This window comes from Bos javanicus, chromosome 4, assembly GCF_032452875.1.
Source record: "Bos javanicus breed banteng chromosome 4, ARS-OSU_banteng_1.0, whole genome shotgun sequence".
NCBI lineage: Eukaryota > Metazoa > Chordata > Mammalia > Artiodactyla > Bovidae > Bos > Bos javanicus.
Window position 1 is genome coordinate 69,213,239 of NC_083871.1, and position 14,847 is coordinate 69,228,085.

Sequence of the window (14,847 nt, forward strand, 5' to 3'; positions counted from 1 at the left end):
CTATGCAACTCGAAATGGTGCAAAAGGGTACTGAAAAACCAAAGGGCTGGAAAGCACGACAGTGGACTGAGACTGGCGCACACTCGCAAGCGCCACCTCTTCAACTGTGCCTGCCCCGCAGTTCCAGAGGCCAGGGTCTCAAGGAGTTCCCAGTGGGTCCTGGAGACCGTAATTCCCAGTTAGCTGAGGGTAACTTATTAGCATGGCTTTCTCTTAATCTTTAGTTTCTATCCTGAGTTGGCTCTGATTTGCTGCCAGGTTATCACCTGGCCTTTAGCTTTTTCCTCCTTATTCTGTACTCTCCCTTCTCTGTTGGTCGTCACTTCTTTTACCTTTCCCCAAAGTTAAAACAGAACTCAGGTGAACGATCAGTTCTCTAAAATAGAAGGTGGGTGAACATGCTTGTGTTACTTCTCAAGCAAACTGGAGGAAAAGGGAACCTCAGAGGTTTGTGAAATACTGCAGTGATTGGATCACTCAGAATTTGGCGTGTTAGCCTTGCTATACTTTGTGATTGTTAATGCTGAATGCAAGGAATGTGTAGAAAATGTATAGGGAAGAATCTGACTCCTATCACAGAAAACTGTTGCAAATTATGCTACTTCTAAAGAAAGCAAACAGAAGGACAAAGGCTACAAGCTGTTTAATACAAGATTTTTTATTTGGCTTTTAAAAGTGTTTTTTTTTGTTTTTGTTTTTTTTAAGCTGAAAGACACGTTATCTGTAAGATGGAGTTTTGAAAATCACAATCTCTGAAGACATCATTAACTTTCTCCTTGGGCTCTCCTTGGGCTCCAGATATGTAGCTTTTAGGAGCCTAGAGTTTCATAGCAAATCCAACATTATGCACCATCTTGATCTGGGGTGACTTTCAGAGAATTGGTTTTTAAAGTGATTTTCAAAATAAAAGCAAACCATTTCATTCTCTGATTTACCCCCACCCTATAAAAATCCCCACTCTGTGTGACGGCTTCTGTACTGCGTTGGTCCTGAAACCAGCCCAGTTCCATGCGGGACGTTCTGTTGCTCTTTCAGCATAAGCAGGTCTATTGTGATATTTATCTGAATTCAAACAAGGCTAATTAAAAGAGCTGCTGACAGTTGTTGTGATCTGACTTTGACTGCAGCTTGATGGTCATTATGGGTAAATAATGAACCAGGTCTGCAAATGTAGCAGCTGCCAACTTGGGATAGAAGAACGGCTATTGCTTCCAATTTAAGGATCTATCGACCGCTTCCCTTCTCCCTGCAGATCTTCTGCAGAAAACTAATGTTTTCTGCTGCCATGTATTGTGGTTTCAGCTGTTTCAGATAGAGCCTATAATTTCCTTCTTTAATATTTAACTTAGGACATTATTAGCTTTCAGAGTTAACAACTTTTCTGTTTTGAAGAAGTTCAGCTTTGTCCTTGTATGTCTATAACTAGCTAGCCAGCTGTAGTTTATTTGTATGTGTTTAATTTGTATTATATAGGAAAGAGTCTGAAAGAGCAAGGTGCAGCTTTATGAAGATGTTTCAAAATCCTACGTAAATGGTTTTTACTTGTTTTTTTAAGAGAAACATGTCCCTTGCTTTTGTTTTTTTATTGATGGACACCTCCTGCCAAACCTGTTTCAGGTTTTGTTCACTGATTCAGAGACTTATGAAATATTTTGATACAAAGCTCCATTTATCAGTTCAGAGGAACTGCAGTGAGTTACATTAAAATATGATACTGAATATATTGTCACTGTATCATGAACTTTTCCTTGTACTATTAGCATGTCAGAACAGGTGCATTAAAGGTAAGAGAGAAACACATTGTGTTCATAGATTGATATAGTCCCTTGAAGATTTCCCACACATAAAACAGGGCGTCTGGATTTGAAAGTCACAGTCTAGAATTTAATACCAGCTAGTACTTAACAACACATCCTAGCATTTGTTCACCTGCCATGGAGAAGGCTGTCTGCATTATGTAAAGGCTGAGGAGACACTGGTGCTTTGTGCATAATGCAGCAGAGCTTCAAGATCTTGCTGGGAGGAAATGATCCCAAACATGCCCCTGAAAGACAAGTCTTATTTTGAAAAATAATGATGAAAAATTGCTTATTTCTCCATGTATTTGTGTCTGTGTTTATTGCAGGAAGAACTAAACTTCATTTATCCAACTCCAGAATAGTGCAGTGAATGTTTCTGCTTTTCTGTTTCCAGCTTGGATAATGCCAGAAATAGTGTTAACAAGGGGTTATGTTATGCTGGCTTATGTTAAACCAGATCACCCCCTAACATGTGCAGAGCCATTCATCTGTGTCACCAAAACCCAAGAGGACATCTGACATGGGCTCTGAAACAGAAACAGTGATCACTTACAAATCAAACATGGCACGCTCTAAACTGATTGTGCACGGCAATCTTTTCTAGAAAGGACAACTAATTGAACATGATAAAGTGTAAAGTTAATTAACACCCTTAAATTTGTTGATTACTTTCACGGGATTATATTGTTCGTTGAGTAGCAGCTTTCTGTCCCAGCTGTCGCCTTTTTCAGCGAATGTCGCTGGTAAACAATAGAGACACCATAACAAGTCGTAAATGGTCCCTGTGACAGCAGCCCCTTGTGAGGCTGCATCTGTAGAAAATGATTAGAACAATTGCATTTTAAAGATGGCTCACATTGCAGCCCGAGTCCCATTGGCCCTCTTCTTGATCTCTTCTGATGGCAGACTGGTTAAAACATTTAAGTTCTTTTGAGTAAATTAAGTGATTTACTACATTTTGCTATATATCAATGAGAATGCTTTGGTGGCAGGATTTTACAGTATTGAAGACAAATCTAACTCAATTGTACTCTTTAGATTGCCATCTCTCCCTTCTCTGGTTTTTGAAGATTTCTTTCTAATAGCCATTGTATTGAAAATGACCTCCTTATTTGTGACTTATAAATGGTTATTCTAAGTTGTCTATGCTTGCATAATAGTTTTTTTATTATGAGCTGAACTCTTGTTCAGCTTCTCATTAAGGCTAAATTCCATATTTCAGTTCTTTGCTGCTGTTAGACCAAAGACTTTAACATGTTCAGATTGAGTAGATTTACTTTTTGTTATATTTGAATTTTTTGTAACACCAGCATAGAAACTGTGTTCAGTATCTTTCCAATGTACTCTTTCTTTTGAGTTTCAAATTTAAGTATGGCAAGTGTTTTTATATCACCATTTTCAGATGAAGCAACCAAGATTGAAAGGTGTTGTAAGTGGTCCAAGTGGTGTGACCCTCACTCCAGGTCACTTAACCCAGATCACATGTTCATTTTTCAAGTCTTCATGATAGTATCTCCATACATGTGTACTTATGTGCATGCATATTTATTCAGCAATAAGTGAGAATGCCATTATCACATGTGGAGAATCATGCTATTCCAAAGTAAAAACATTGTGTTATTTAATAAGTTAGAAAACATTGTCTTAGTATTCTTGATCATTTTGTTAATCATTGATTTCTTCTCTGCTTACCTCCTAAAAAGCCAGGGATCATTTATCAGACACATGCTGGATGCTAAGATTCAAACATGATATTATGCCCATAATAATCTTATCAAGACCCCAGAAAAATCATTGATTAGTATCAGTGCTTTATCAGAGATATCACTAGGAATGTCACAATAATAGAAAAAGGGGGTCATGGTCATTCACTGCTTCTCAGAGTTAACCTGAGATGAATCTTTGTTTAAATATTTATTTCATTTATTATTTATTTATTTGGCTGCACCGGATCTTAGTTACAGCATGCGTTCCCTGACAAGGGATCGAACCCAGGTCCCCTGCATTGGGAGTGCAGAGTCTTCGCCAGTGGACCATCAAAGAAGTCCCTTGAGTCTAGAAAGATAAGCAGGAGTTAGGCAAAGAAGAAAGAGAAGGAGATTTCTTAAGAAGGAATGCCCAGAAGAGGCATGGATGCATGAAAAGCCATTGCACAATGACAGCCACTGAAAAGGGTTTCCAGTATGCATTGCATAGTGCATTTTGTTGCAGGGCTAGGTGAGGAAACCAGAGAAGTTAAGAGTTCATTAAAAAGAAAAAAATTCAGAAACCAGTTACGGAGAAAGAAGAGAAATAGAAAGTTATTGTTATTGCTTCCTGTAACTAAAGAAGAGGGGGAAGATACAGTGAATTATGAAGTTCTCTTTTTTGCAGAAACATAAACATTTAAGTACTTCAGAAAAAAATCGCTTTTCCTTAATGGAAAAAGAAACTGTGAGACTATACAGAAATAGTAAGAAACAGTTATTAATGTCTCTAGCTACTGGTTATATTCATGTTGATGCATGACTTGAGACTTAAGCCCATTTTGGTTCTTCTGTCAAAAAAAAAATGCCAAAGATTAGGATAAACATAAATATTAGAATAAGGTTATTAATATTGACTTATATGACAGGTACAAGACTAAGGTTAGCCAGAAAAGGATATAAAGAAGGAACTGAATTTTAGCTCAGTTTACCTTGAAAAAAATTATCACTACTATTTTGTAAAAATATGAAGAACACTGTCCATTACTTTATTTACTGTCTCCTGCATAAAGTTCCAAATGATAATATTTTAAGCATGTAACTTAGTTCAAGGAAAAGTTATATTTTCCTTGGGACTGCTTTATTCCTCTCCCAAATAGGATTTGCCCAAAAACAAAACAAAATAAAACAAAACCTGATATCTGTGTTTGAAATTCATTGTGAAATCTTATGGTTTCATTTTGGTATTTGTTCTTAATTCTCATTTTCAGTTTTCTGATTGTTTTGTTCTACTAAGCAAGCTCAAATGTGTTGTGAAGAGAGGTAGGGTATTATGTGCATTTAGATAACAGGCAGAACTCACTGTGTATAAAACAAACAAAATTACATGCTCAAGTTACTTGAAACTGCTCTGAACACAATTTACAAATGGGTTCAGAATACTTGTATTCTTATCAAACTTTTCATAAGCCTACCCACAGTTGACAGCAAGACCGTTACTATCTGAGATCAATTTCTTATTTGATTTTCACTCTTTCTCTGAAAATCAGTATTGTTTTGATGATAGAGGTTGAAAAATAGAAGGAAAGTGGGAGTTGGTATTTGGTGGTGATTGTCTTCATCCATCTGACACGTTGTATGTGATGCTACCTTTTGGCATTCACTTCTGAATGTGTCTCTTTTTCCTAATTATTTGTTAGACTTTTTGAGAGCAAAGACTATGTTTTATACCTATCATGACCTTACATTTTGGACTTTCTAGAACAGTTGTATTTCAGATATTCTCCTGATACCAAAAAAGAGTTCCCAATTTTTCATTTAGAAAATAGGCTTACTCCTTGAATCTTTGTACCTAGCACCAAGGTCTATCAAGCTGTGAGAAGGACTGATAGATATTTCCTGCTGATGTTTTCTTCTTTGAACTTCTTGGAATTGTGTGTCTACCTCTCCTGTAGCTTGCATCTAACAGTCTTTTATTATTTATATTTGCATTTGTCTTACCTCTTTTCCTGTCTCCATCCACATGCACCCACACAGTGCCACAAACACTAGCTGTCAAACTCCTTGGGTGCAGGGACTGTTTCTTTGCCATTCTTGGTTGAGAACTACTGAGGAATGGATTTCGGATGGTCACATTTTTTTATGTCGGCTATAAGTAGGAGTGGAAGGAAGGAAAGAAGGAAGGTAGTTTAGATAACGGAGGCTCCCTGTGATACCTTTCTTATAAAGGGGAGGGGTGATTTAGGGTCTTGGATTAAAGTGCTTCTCCACTGTAAGGTTGATTGAAATCAAACTGCTACCAAGAGAAGTGATAGATATCTATCACTTTACAAGCAGGCTGGTCAGCCACCCATTTTGAATGGTTTGGGCGTTTGCCTTTTCATTTGTCTGTACCAGTGCATTCAGTTTTTCTGATCTAGGGTCATAGGAGAGAAACACAGACGACATCATCACAGGAAAGCGTTAGATAAACCATCAAAGGCAACTACAAGTCTTTAGGCTTGTCAGATTTAATTACTGTCGTTACATGAAAAAATTCATTTTTTAACTCTTTTCTCTAATCTGAAACTTTTTATATATTATTTGCATAAAATGAAACCTGCTTCAGTTTTGTGTGTTAATATGATGAATGTGGGAAAGTGTATATGTATGAACTTGAGAATCCAAAATTACAGAATTTCAAAAGCTTAAAAGTAACTCAGTGATAATCTTGTCTAATCATCTCACTTTACATGTGAGAAACTTTCTAGAATGACAAATGCTTTGTGCGTCTATGGGAACAGCTCCTGCATGTACTGTAGTCACTCACTTCCTGGCTCTCCCTTTGCCCCTTTCTCTTTCTGGAACACATACTGTATTTACTAAGCATCTCTTATGGACTGGACACTGTGTATACAGGGTGAATAAGCCAGAGTTGCTGCTCTCCTGGAGCTAATTTTAATGTGGGGAATTCAGATCAGAAACAAATAAATAGAGGTGTTAACATAAGCAGATGGTAATCAGTGCTGTGAATAAAACTAAATCTGGAAGAGGGGATAGAGAGTGGCTGGGTGCCATTTTAGATGATTATGTTACGGAGATAGGGAAGGCCTCTCTAAAGAGGTGAATTTTGAGAAAAAACCTGAATGAAATAAAGGAAACAAGTATTAAATACCTAGGAAAAGAACATTCCAGGAAGAAGGACTAGCAAGTCCAAGGCTTTGAGAAGGGAACTTACTTGACCTGGTTCGGGAGCAACAGGGAGGCCACATGGCTGGAAAGCAGTGAGTGCTGAAGAGAATGGTATGAAATGAGCTAGGAGAGGTAGCCAGGGACCACACCATGTACCGCTTTGTAGGACTTTGGATTTTATATTGAGAATGATGGGCCACTTTGGAGGTTGCAGAGGAGGGAGGAACCATGAACTAGATTTATACAGTTGACCCTTGAACAACAGGGGATCTACTTATGTGCAGATTTTTTTCAGTAATAAGTATTTCTGTACTATATGACCCATGATTGGTTAACTCTTTGGATGCAGAGGGCTGGCCATAAATTAGACTCAGATTTTCAAGTGCATTTGGGTGGGGGTCAGTGCTCGCCATCTCTGTATTATTCAAGGGTCAGCTATATTTTAAAAAGGATCCCTCTGACTGTTGTATGGAGAATAGGCTTTAGGGGCAAGAGCTGAAGAGAAATCAGGTAGGACCTGGCTGTCGCAGTAATTCAGGTGAGAGACGGTGATGACTCAACCCAGGTTTAGTGATGGTTAAGGAGAGAGGGGGCTAGTTCACAAGTGTATAACAACTTCTTAGGATCGGGAACACATGTTATTCATCTGTCACCCTAGGGCTTAGCACAGGGCTTGATTTTTAGTAGGTTAATTTTGTTGAATGAATAAGACCAAACGAATGCAAGCTTTCTTGTCACTTTCCCAAATTGTGTTGCTTTTGAAAGATTTTACAAGAGGTCTTCACTGTAATCTTAATGACACTGGCTATGGACTACTTTAGTAGTTCTTAACTTCAACCAGCCTGGTTCCATTATTTATAGAATTGGCTCAAGCCAGCCACTATTTAGCCAGAGAGGCTAAAATTATACTACAGCAGACAGCTTAGATAACCAAATAGGAAAGGACTCAAGATATTATATAGGTGAAGAAAAAACCACTCTGAAAAAGCCATTAATGTTTTCCTCTTTTATACACAGAACCTCAGAGAAGTGAAGTAATTTGTTTATAATTTGTTTATAACAACAACATAACCAGCACATCCCCAAACCAGGTATTTCATCTCCAGATCCTTTACTGTTTGTACCATGCTCATGAATTAATTTACTGAACAACTATCTGTTGAATGTGATAGATAATGGAGTGCTGACATAAGCATGACCCAAATGCTCCCCTTGTAAGTGATTTATGGTGTCATGGAGGAATCAGGTAAGAAAGTCAAAGGTTTTAATAAGGTGTATAAATGCTGTAATAAAATTAAGCATAGGGCATATTTTGGTTTTGTATATATAATACAATTACTAAAATATAAGTTTAAATAAATACTCCCAATAGTCTAGCAGCTGCCTAGTTATATATTCCATATTTTCCTATTTTGGGGAGTGGATCTGATTTAAAACGCATGGCAGAGTAATAAAGTTATTGTTTATTATTCATAGACATAAAAATATATACAGTGTCTTCTGAAATCCATGACATTGTCTTATACAGCTTTAGAGTTCCAGCTGTCTCTATGTTATTTCAAAACTTGAAATGGTTACATTTATTTTGGGATAACTTCAGTTCAGTCACTCAGTCATATCTGACTCTTTGTGACCCCATAGACTGCAACACGCCAGGCTTCCCTGTCCATCACCAACTCCCAGAGCTTGCTGAAACTCATGTCCATTGAGTTGGTGATGCCATCCAACCATCTCATTCTCTGTCATCCCCTTCTCTTCCTGCCTTCAATCTTTCCCAGCATCAGCATCTTTTCCAGTGAGTCAGTTCTTCACATCAGGTGGCTAAAGTATTGGAGTTTCAGCTTCAGCATCAAACCTCCCAACGAATATTTAGGACTGATTTCCTTTAGTATTGACTAGTTGGATCTCCTTGCAGTCCAAGGGACTGTCAAGAGTCTTCTCCGACATCACAGTTCAGAAGCATCAATTCTTCGGTGCTCAGCTTTCTTTGTAGTCCAACTCTCACATCCATACATGACTACTGGAAAAACCATAACTTTGACTAGACGGACCAGGTCTTAATTTTGTCATTGCAATAGGACTATGCTTGGTAGTGACATATGGTTAAAGGAATACATGTGGAAAGTTAGAATGTGGTCCCAGGGAATGCCAGAACTTTAGAATTACCCAGTTTGGTCAGACCCTTACGTTGGAATATAGATTATGATGAAGTCGGAAATAATCACATCACATAATGAGAGAAGGAAAGAGTGGAAATACCACAGACTTACAAATTAAAAGATGAATTCTTCTTTCTTTCGTGGTATTCTCTTAAGTAACTTATTTCTTCTTTTTGAAATATGTGTTTGAACAAGTGAGAAAGTACACTTGTCAAAAGATTAACCAGCTGAGAACCATTGTCAGCATTAATTTTCCTTTAATAAATGACTCTCTGAAGCTATTTAGCAGCCTGTAATCTAGATACAAAGCTGTTGACCTATGATGGATAGTGCTGGGTTTGTTTATAAGCTTTAACTTAAATCGTCTGCTTAATTTCTCCTGGTCAGATCAACAGGATTTGGAGTAAGGGTGGTTATGTGGTTGGAATTAAAATAGCCATAGAAATTGAGCAAAATGATTGTAAAACATTAATGATCCACCATCTTGGTGAAGTAAATTAGAAACTAACAAAATGACAGTCACTTAAACTTCACCATTATCAGAATGTTCAAATGACACAGATAAGCTAATTAAAAGCATTTGTTCTAATTGGGTTTTTGTACATAATCAGTTCCATAGTGTGTCTGAAAATATTGTGAAATAATGTAATTTAACCATATGTAAGCATCTCAGACTTTCATAGCATGTGGGCACTTCCTCTTCCAAGATTGTTTGGCTAACATAATGCTGACTTCTCTTCCTTTTAATAATTAGTTAAAAATAGCATGAACTGTAAAATAGAAAGGCTATCAGTTCGTGAAATGTTCACAATTAGAATGAAATAAAGATCTCCTCATTTGGCTTTTTATGTATAAAACCTGTATTTCATTGAATAAATCAAATTTAAAAGTAGGCCATTACTTGCAGCTGTCTAGTCTAATAGCCAGGTTTGATACATAGCACAAATAGTTACAGTTTCTTTATTCCTAGCTATACTATAAATAAGTTGTAAAGGCAAAAATTGTACTAATATAGTTCTTTCACATACTTCCCTGATTTTGAACAACAAAACCTAACCTGAAAATTACGAATTAAGATTTTTTTCTAATGCTAAAGGCAATAAATAATACTCTTGGTTTTATTTTATAGTTAATAATAATATAGATGAGTGAAGCTCCCCCCTACTTCCTTTTTAAGACAAGTCTAGGCCATATTTTCTGTGCTGAAGTAGAAGTTGCTTCTCCAGTCATTTCCATTAGTGAACATACTTCAGACCTTTGAGAGGCTGAGGAGTGGCCAAACCGTTGATAAAGTTTATTTCTTCTTCCCATCATGTCACTAGGAATGAACTGCCCAAAAGGTGTATAGGCATACCTTGTTATATTGCTCTTTACAAATATTGGGTTTCTCCATTAAACACAGAATGAGTATACAACAAAGTCCTACCGTATAGCACAGGGAGCTATATTCAATATCCTGTGATAAGCTGTAATGAGAGAGAATATATGTATGTATCACTGAGTCACTTTACAGCAGAAATTAACAAGACATTGTGAATCAGCTGTACTTCAATAATAAATAAATTAAATATTTATTTAACAGAAAGAACCAGCATTGTGGTAACCTTGACGTGTCAGGTGATACTTAGCATTTTTAACAATAAAGAATTTTTAAATTGTGTATACATTGTTTTTATAGACATAAAGCTATTGCCCATGTAGTAGAGTACAGAATAGTGTAAATATAAACTTTATATGCACTAAAAAATCTAAATATTCATGTGACTCTCACCTGATTACAATATTCACATTACGGGGGTGACCTGGAACTGAACCCACAGAATCTTCAAGGTATGCATGCTTGTATAGCAGGAGGAAAAAGAAAAATCAAGTAATAGCTAAAAAGTGCACATCAGAATAATCAGTCTAACTAAGCAATTGTTTTCTTTACCTTAAAAAAGAATCTTTCCATCTGAAATGCCTACTTGTTTATGGGAGAAAAAGACAAGTCCCTCTCTTTGTCGGTCTCATCTGTAGATAGTGTGTAGAGAGGGAGTGAGTGAGCCAGAGACCCCAAATCCAAACCTGGGCAGCTGACCCCATGGCTGTTCCCATGGCACAGGTACTGGTCGGGGTACAGGTCATCTTTTTCACACACTATTACTGAATAGGTTTTTCAGGAGAATAAAAGATGCATGAAAATAATAAAATTCACATTTCAAATTCCCATGGTACTCCATGATCTTGCAAAAAAACTTGAGATGAATTGAGTTCGACTGAATCTGTGTGTTGCCTTTGGCTTATGAGTAACCTTCTTAATACTTGACAATTAAAATATTCCAAGAGAGATTTATGCCTGATACAAATACAATTTGGAGGCAAGGTTTTTGATTTGGTTTGGAATTTTCTCTGATTTTATAATCTACTTAAACACTTGAAGAAATGTATCCCTCTGCTTCTATCCCTTTACCCCCAAACCATTCAGGTGTGGGAGCCGCTCGGTCGGGGAACCTCACATTTATGGTAGGAGGAGTCGAAGAAGAATTTGCTGCTGCCCAAGAGTTGCTGGGGTGCATGGGCTCCAATGTGGTGTATTGTGGAGCTGTTGGGACAGGGCAGGTAACGTTTTCACATCACTGACACTGATTTGATGATGTAAAATCAGCTAATGTTCATTATTTCTTTCCTGACCACAGTCTGATTCTGCCTTACTCTGTTCAATCTATGGATTTTTTGTTTGCTCAGATTTTCTTAAATTAGAATACATTAGTTTTCCATCATTCCTACTGGAAGTAAGCAGAGATCAGCCAATTAATTTAAAAAGATGTCAAAAGTTCCTTCATTTCAGACTTTAACATATTTGCCCCAGCGACCACTGAAATTATCCTTAAAATGGCTTCCGTGTGAAGTGCTCATGTTGTCTTATCTGCTGTTATCCACCCTCTAACTTTGTAATTGCTTGCCACAGCTCTATTCGTAGTACTGTTGGGTAGAAGTAATGTATGCACTTTAACTTAAAAAAAAAATTTTTTTTTTCATTAAGAAATGTGTTATGTTACTTTTCTAGTCAGATAAAGGTGAACGATCACATTGAATCTTGAAATCAAACAGGTTGTTCCCCTCCCACCCAACACTCGCACTCCTCTTCATGCTTTGTCCTGGTCACTGGTCCCCCCCCCCTTTTTTTTTTTTAATCATATTCAGGACTATACTGTGATCTTAGATACATCTATTGTCTCCATTCCCTTATCCAGTCAGTCTCCAGTTTCTGATTCTAGCTTCAGTGGCTCTCACTGTTTTCTCTCTAGTTCAGTCCACACATTACCTGGTCTTTCATTGTGTCTTGCCTTGTTTACTGTTCACAGGGCCTAGTGGATCTCTGGACACTGGGTTTACCCCTCTGCCAACATTATAGCCAGAACTAATCAAGATGTTTGCGTCCTTGTAGAGTTCCCAGTTCTGACACTTTGTGTAGATCTCTGTTTCCTACCATGTCAAACTCAGACGCTGTATACTAACTTCTGTAACTCTTGACCCAGTCTTACTTCTTCCCATTCCTTAAAACCACTGCCCAGGAATCCGTTTCCTTACTGTTCTCAAGAATATCTCATTCTCTTGTGTATGAGATATTTACTTTTTCTCCTGGTCTCCTCCTTTCCCTCTCTTACCTATTTAAATCCTTCGTGACCTTCTGAGAGATGGTTTCAGGTTTCACTTCCTTTCTGCTCCTGCCTTCAGTGATCTGGTGTCTCTGAACTCCTGCTGTCTGTCTACAGCTTCTCCCATGCAATTTACCACTTAGTTGTGTTTGCTTGTTCACTGCCTTTTCATTCAGTGTGTTACCACTGTTTCCCCAGTTAGGATGTCAGCCCCATTCCTGAAGGAACAGTTGTGCCACATCAGTCAGTATTCCCTGTCGTGCCTGCACCCATGGGAGTAACTCGGTCACCTACACTTCACGGTTCTTCCCTGGTGCAAGAGACACCCCCACCCCCGTCAGCTCTGGGAGCTTGTGTTAGGCTTGGAGGGAGGTTTGCAGCACCAAATGCCTTTTCCTGCTTGAGAGAATCAACAGTTGAATGCTCTTACTTTTAGAAACATGTAGAATTGGGTGAAGATATCTTCCTGTGAGTTACGGCTTGAAAATAAATATATTTAATATGTACTCAATTTGTTTTCAGGCTGCGAAGATCTGCAACAACTTGCTGTTAGCTATTAGTATGATTGGAACTGCTGAAGCTATGAATCTGGGAATCAGGTTTGTTGAATAGTACATTTTCATATACTAACAATTTTTACGAGCTTTCCAATTTGATTTCCTGATGTTGAAAACAAATGTTCATGAGAGATAAATGAGTTGATCCAGAAACATTTTGAAAGTATTTCATTATTGAACTTTAATAGACTTTGTTTATTGGACAACCAATAGGACCCTGGAGAGCATGAATATTCTTTGCCCTAAGCCATAAAATGTATTGTGCTGTATATTTGAAGTTACATTATCCTTTTTATATTGAGAGCTCCATTTCTTCTATTATGTCACAATGCAAGAAACACTTTTACTATAAAATTTAAACAATTTTTGGCAGTGTAGGACAAATTTGTATAAAATACAGTTTTAATGTGTAGTGAATTCAAGTGTTAGGCTACCATGTGACTGGTTTTATGTATTTATTTAAAATACAGTCCCTAGTATCTACACTAAAAGGACTCTTGGTTATTTATTCTCAGGATAAACTGGATGGCATTCATAAGACTGCATAGCATAACTCTTCATTTTAACTTGCCTAGGGTTTTACATTATCCTTACTTTACATTAAAAATATATCTTTTCATTGAAATAAAATGGCATTCATACTTTGCTGAAATTGATTTAGGAATTCAGTTTTTCCTACAATGGGAATCATCCTTTAGAATGCTTAAGGTTAATGCCTTAATTTTAGTCTTTAATCTTTTGGGTTAGGAATTTTAAATATGATTAATCACCTAATTAATTTTTTGGATGTTTTGTATTTCATGAATATAATATATATTTCTTATTTTAGAAAATGCTTAATGAGAAAGATGCTTTTATTCAAGTGTTTTCTTCACACTTGCCAGAACTGCTTGCCAAATATATTACAAATCAGAGTAGTGTTTCATATCATAGCTTTTGATAAAAGTAATAAAAGAGCCAAAGGACTTGAGATATTTTTTAAAACACAGTAATGGATTCACATTTCCTCTTAATTACCATATCAAGATGCTGTTGTTTTATTGAATTGCCCTTGTCTCAGATGTTAAACTATCTTGACCTATTAAGTTGTCATGTTGTAATTGAGATAAAAGAGGAATTTGCTTTGCATCAGTGCTAATTGGTTTATCAATATCCTGTACCATTTACATTTTAAAATTGAATGTCTGTAAGATGGTAAGGCATATCTGTACAAAGTCTTAATAAAACTAGTAGTATATAGGAAGCTTTTCAGAGTGCTGTGTCTGAAATGTAGCTAGTTTAGGCTATGGGTCACTTATCATAATTGGAAAACTAGTTATTAGTAACTTATTTTCATGTCCATTCTTTAGACTAATTTTGTGGAGGGAGACAATGTAAATTTCTGGAACCAAATTGCATACAAAATTAATTGGTATTGACAACAGGATTAAAGTTAGTATGCATTTTCACCTTTAGAATTTTATTTTCGTTTTTCTGGATATAAATGAGTATATAATTAAAAAAGTAGAAGCCTAGGTTACACTATACCAAAATTTCCCTCTATTTTTGCCAGTTTATTTTATATTCTGGCCTCTTACTTTAAGCATCACTGGATCAGAATGTTCATTAGGCATCTTATAGCATTCCTCAAATGTTTTTCCTAGCAAAAGTCTTATTAGGTGATCGTTCTAAAATGAAATGTTTGTACAGTAAGTGCTTATGGAAGTCTAACTCCAAAGGCCAGCTAATAAAGAGTAGTATGAAAATCAGTTGAATCAAATGAATAAAATGTATACCTTGGCTACTAGTTTATTATCAAAGAGAAAAAAAAGTGATAAAATTTCAAACAAGTATTAAGA

General features: G+C 36.7%; 1 protein-coding gene across 2 annotated transcripts in view; it reads left to right on the forward strand.

The window, feature by feature from the left end:
• HIBADH (3-hydroxyisobutyrate dehydrogenase) overlaps positions 1-14,847 on the forward strand; it is a 250,374-nt gene that overhangs the window by 79,636 nt on the left and 155,891 nt on the right. For both annotated transcript variants that reach the window (XM_061414279.1, XM_061414280.1), the window contains exons 5-6: positions 11,279-11,412; positions 12,975-13,051. In XM_061414279.1, coding sequence (XP_061270263.1) covers positions 11,279-11,412; positions 12,975-13,051 — 211 coding nt within the window. The remainder of the gene's footprint in view (positions 1-11,278; positions 11,413-12,974; positions 13,052-14,847) is intronic.